The 4493-nt window shown below is 41.6% G+C and overlaps 1 protein-coding gene across 1 annotated transcript; it reads left to right on the top strand.

Moving 5' to 3' along the window:
* The first annotated feature begins 1557 nt into the window (after nucleotides 1-1557).
* On the top strand, nucleotides 1558-4237 carry LOC135232182 (prostate and testis expressed protein 14-like). Its single transcript, XM_064289511.1, has 3 exons — nucleotides 1558-1676; nucleotides 3405-3518; nucleotides 4113-4237. The coding sequence occupies exons 1-3, from the start codon at nucleotides 1616-1618 to the stop codon at nucleotides 4235-4237; spliced, it is 300 nt and encodes a 99-aa protein (XP_064145581.1). The 5' UTR covers nucleotides 1558-1615.
* The last annotated feature ends 256 nt before the right edge of the window (nucleotides 4238-4493 follow it).

Here is a 4493-nt window from a genome sequence, read left to right as displayed (position 1 = left end):
CTCAATCCTCTCTTATTCCTGAAAAGTCCTGCATTTTACATGGGCTGCTAACCAAGAGGTCAGCAGTTCAAGTCCTCCAGGAGCTCCTTGGAAATTCCATGGGGCAGTTCTACCCTGTCCTATAGGGTCGCTATGAGTCGGAATCGACTTGATGGCAGCAGGGTTCTCACTCCTAATTCTTGCATCTACCTTTCTAATAGCATAATTGAACAAGGTTACTTTGGGTTTGCAGTGGTTACTTTGGAGAGTTTTTGAGATTGTTAAACTGATTCTTTTTTTTTTTTTTTTTACTAGATATAAGGGGATCCTTCACATTTCCAAGATATTCAGTGTTTATTTTGATTGATACAGTGTGGCTCCTGAAAGAACAGTTCCAAAACATCCCCTTAACAGATTCTTTAAAATATGCAGAAAATAGGGTTAACCAACCTCAGAGAAGTAACTTAGTCTTTCTGTTCCCATAAAACCATGGTGGTATAGTGGTTAAGAGCTACACAGGATAACCAAAAGCTCTGCAGCTCGAACTCACCTGAGCTCCTTGGAAACCTTATGGGGCAGGTTTACTCTGTTTTGTGGGGTCTCTGTGTAGGAGAATCCATTCAGTGGTGATGGGTTTGGGTTTCGGGTTATGTTATGTGTGTATATTTCATACTTTTCTACCTCTGGATGGTACTACCAAATTAGATTATAATATCCTCTCAAGGAGTTATATTTTGGTTGATTTCAAGGTAAATGAGCACTTAAAAATGGAATAACCACAATATTCCCAGAAATTAATGAATTTGTAATGACAAAAGTTTATTTCAACAGTAATTATGTTTTTAGTATAACAGCTTAAACACAGTTTTCAGCTTTTTGTAGCTTAAAGCTTGGACTTAGTCTAGATTAGGCAAGGTGTGCAAGATGGATTTCGTTAAAACTAGAAAGTAATTTTCTCTAAGGTGAAAAAAATTTAGTTGTTTTATAATTAAAAAACAAAGTGGGGGGCAAAGCTCTATGCATATGAAAAGTAGTAGAAGGTTTGTGATAAAGGCATGTTTTACAGTCAAAGCTAACTAAGACACGGTAGGATTTTAAAAAATCTTTTCAGTCAAAAAGCATGCAAAGCTAGAGTTTGGTTTTATCTCTGTTAAAATGACAAAATTGTCTTTAATTACTGGGTTGCACTTAGGAAGAGCTTTTACAAGCTTATGCTTATATTCTTAGAATTCTGCCTTTGTCTTCTAGGCGAAGTTCTTGATCTTATGTTGACCTTATGTCCTTGGGTGTTTAAGAAAATCTAAATCCTCTCATTTATGAAACAGCTGAGTTTTTTTTTACAATCATATTTTCTTCTATATTTAACAATATTTCTCATATTTTAAATCTAGTTCAAATGAGACAGGAAGAAGCATGAAAAAACATGGCTCCGTTGGCTGGCCATGGAGACGAGTAGAGCCAGGAATCTGGGAGGATACAGGGTCAACACTCCTTTCTGGCAAGGGAAATACAGCTTCCACCCAGTCTCTCATTGGCTGTCCCTCCAGTCTGGTGTTATAAAGCAGTGATTGTGGGTGTGTGAGGCACCTGCAGGCTCTATTCTGTCTTCTGTTCCTCGTTTTTGTTGGGTTCTGAGATGGATAAGCGCCTCCTGCTGCCGATGCTAGGCCTTTCCTTGCTGTTGGGCTTCCTGCAAGGTAAGCTCTGGGATCATCTTGAGGGATAGTGGGGGCTGAGTCTAGCTGAGCTGCAGTGGTTGTGGATTATTGGTCCATGGGGAAGTGAGGAGTGAGGTGCAAGGATGGTCCTGACCTTCCCTTTAGTGGTGGTTGTGACAGCCTCTATCCCACCACCACTTGTTTTATTCCTCCTAGGCCTCCATCTATTTTGCTTCTTCCTTCACGTTTAGCCCAGATTTGCTCCTCTATATTTCTTCCTCCTTTCTCCTCTATTTTCTTCAGGCTCATCCCACCTCCCATGTTAGTACTCTCCTACTGAAGTCACTGGACCAATATTCCAATTTGATATGAAAAAGAAATAAAATTTATTGAAGGAATGAACCACTTTAGAACATGTGTTCAGTTTGACTGTAGTGGTATGCTCTGCCTTACAGGCAAAACAAAGATATTTAACAACTCGAGTGAGTACATATAACAGTTTCACATCAAAGTGGTAGCTGGAAAGGAAGTGAGATTTACAAGAGTGGCACTTATCTGTAAAGCTTTTTTTACATCAGTTTCAAGTGTAACACACCTCTCATACCTAGTGTAACACACCTCTCATATTTAACTAAGGAAATACTTGTCACTGAAAAGTATAAAGAATTTTGACATGAAAGTTTAGTGATACATTTGCAGCTAGGCCAACTTAATTGGAATCTTTGGATATAGAACTGACCATTAGTTCAACCAAAAAAGCAAACCTGATGCTGTCAAGTAAATTCTGACTCATAGTGACCTTATAGGAAGGAGTAGAACTGCCCAGTATGGCTTCCAACGTGCCTTTGGTTAGCAGCTGAACTCTTAACTACTGGACCACCAGGGGTCCATCCATTACTTAGGAAATCATAAATAAACTCTGCGTATTTAGCTGATAGAAAAAAGAGATAAAGTCTAGGAATTTGCTGAAGAACTTCTTTTAAGATAGTTAAAGCAACAGCTTTATCTATAGGCTCTAATTTACTTTAGCTGCTCCATGAAACTTGTTCTGAAGCTACCTGTAGAAACACTATTACATAACAAGCACAACTGAGCTTTGTTTTCCAAACAGCAAATTTTAACAGAAGCCTAATGATCACCAGGAGTGTAGAAGTAAAACCCTCAGTTTAATTTCAGAATGGAGTGCTTACTTTTAGTCTGGAAATATCCCCCAGTTAGACCTACAGGCATCTCAAAATTTAAAAGTTTCTCACAGAGTTCTAGTTCGTGATACTTCCCAATTCCTCAAACTTTCTTTCTAAGACCCCTAAATTTGAGTTGAAAAGGATCTAGGAAGGTTCTTTGTGGGTGATGAGGCAGAGGATGAGGGTTGTTCTGAAAGGCTGAGAGGAGGGTTCTGGGGTCACAGGATGTGAGGCCTGGAGAAGTGGCAATGTAGGCTGTGATATTCTCCCTCCAGGAGAATGAGTACCTGTTAGTATAGAAACTCTGCCCATAGCTGGGTGCAGGCCTTGCTGCACAGGAACACATACCTCATCTCCACAGTGGCCCTTGGAGCAGGCCTGCCACAGATGCAGGAGAGGCTCCGTTGATGTAAGCCAACCAGGAGAAATGAAACCAGTCTTTTAGCCCAATAATCTATGCTAACGTGTGTGCGAACCTAACCGTTGTTCATGCCAGGTGTGGGCCAGGTGGTGGGCACCATCTCCTGAACAGTGGCAAAAGTAAGCACAGAAAGAACCTCATTTACTGATTTTGGCTTTCCAGCTCTACAGTGTCACAGGTGTTATGTCACCGAGGAAGATGGGAGTTGCCAGACTGAGAGAACCACCTGTGAAGCTAAGAATGGCATGGTGTGCTTTCTGGCAAAGCATTATATAGGTAGGTGGAGACTGTGAAGCCCTCTTGGTGTAACATTTGCCACATTTTCAACAAGGTGGCTCTCTCAGGTGCCCTTGGGTCCAGAGCAGAGAGTGAGGGAAGATTTTTTTTCCTTTTCTATAAAGAGTTGGTAGTGTGTCCTCTTGTTCTGGCGCTGTGTTGTCACTGACCCTTAACAGGACCAGTAAACCTATTAGGAAAAAAGAGATTTGCTGAAGGATCTCTGGGGCTTTGGGTTCTGCAAGATCATCAGGCAAAAAGATGCTATTAGATTCTGGGGTATGACAGTGACTGGGCTGTATGTATTCCACTGGGACGTGTTTATGGTAGGACTTTCGGGAAATGAAAGCTCAGTAGGAAGGATTTGGGGCTGGGACAGGTTGACCCTCCAAGGGCCCACCTCAGTCATTTCAGTCCCTTCCCACCAAGCCCTTGATGCAATGTGCTCTTTAACCTCACTCACTGAGTCAGTGATTCTTCCTCTTCCAACAAATGTTTATTGCTTACCTCTTAGGTGGCAAATGGCTGCCTTCCTGGAGAGGATTTGGAAGTAGAAATTAGAGATCCCCTTTCTTTTTCTTTCTTCTTCTTCAGGTAAGAAGTTCCTGTTTGGATTCCAGGACTGTCGGCACCTGTGCAAGAACGTCACCAGTCCCCGTATTGCTTTTCGAATATCTATTTCATGTTGCAAAAATGAGAGTTTCTGTAACAAGTTTTAGAGGCTTGGACTTTGATCCTGATCGTTGGTCCTCCAGTTCAGCCCTTCTCTCTCCTCATTTATAAGCCCAAGAAGACTTGGCTCTCTTTCCCCTGCATTGTCCAAGCTGTGAAACCTGTTCCTACCCAGCTACAAGTGTTCAGATTTGAACAGCTCAACCCATCTGATAGGTATTTTCTCCATCCACCACTTGTGGTGCTCTCTTGTTCCTTAGATTTAGTCTCGTTCCCTTGCTTTGTTCCACACTTCTGTATGAT

Source organism: Loxodonta africana, chromosome 7 (genome assembly GCF_030014295.1).
Source record: "Loxodonta africana isolate mLoxAfr1 chromosome 7, mLoxAfr1.hap2, whole genome shotgun sequence".
NCBI classification, from domain to species: Eukaryota; Metazoa; Chordata; class Mammalia; order Proboscidea; family Elephantidae; genus Loxodonta; species Loxodonta africana.
This window is presented reverse-complemented; position numbering and strand designations above follow the sequence as displayed.

Bases quoted from the DNA above. Each gene is read 5' to 3' on its own strand.
- LOC135232182 (XM_064289511.1), top strand. From the start codon at position 1,616: ATGGATAAGCGCCTCCTGCTGCCGATGCTAGGCCTTTCCTTGCTGTTG. The intron at 1,677-3,404 runs GTAAGCTCTGGG...TTGGCTTTCCAG, and splicing joins GCTGTTGGGCTTCCTGCAAG to CTCTACAGTGTCACAGGTGT. The intron at 3,519-4,112 runs GTAGGTGGAGAC...CTTCTTCTTCAG, and splicing joins TCTGGCAAAGCATTATATAG to GTAAGAAGTTCCTGTTTGGA.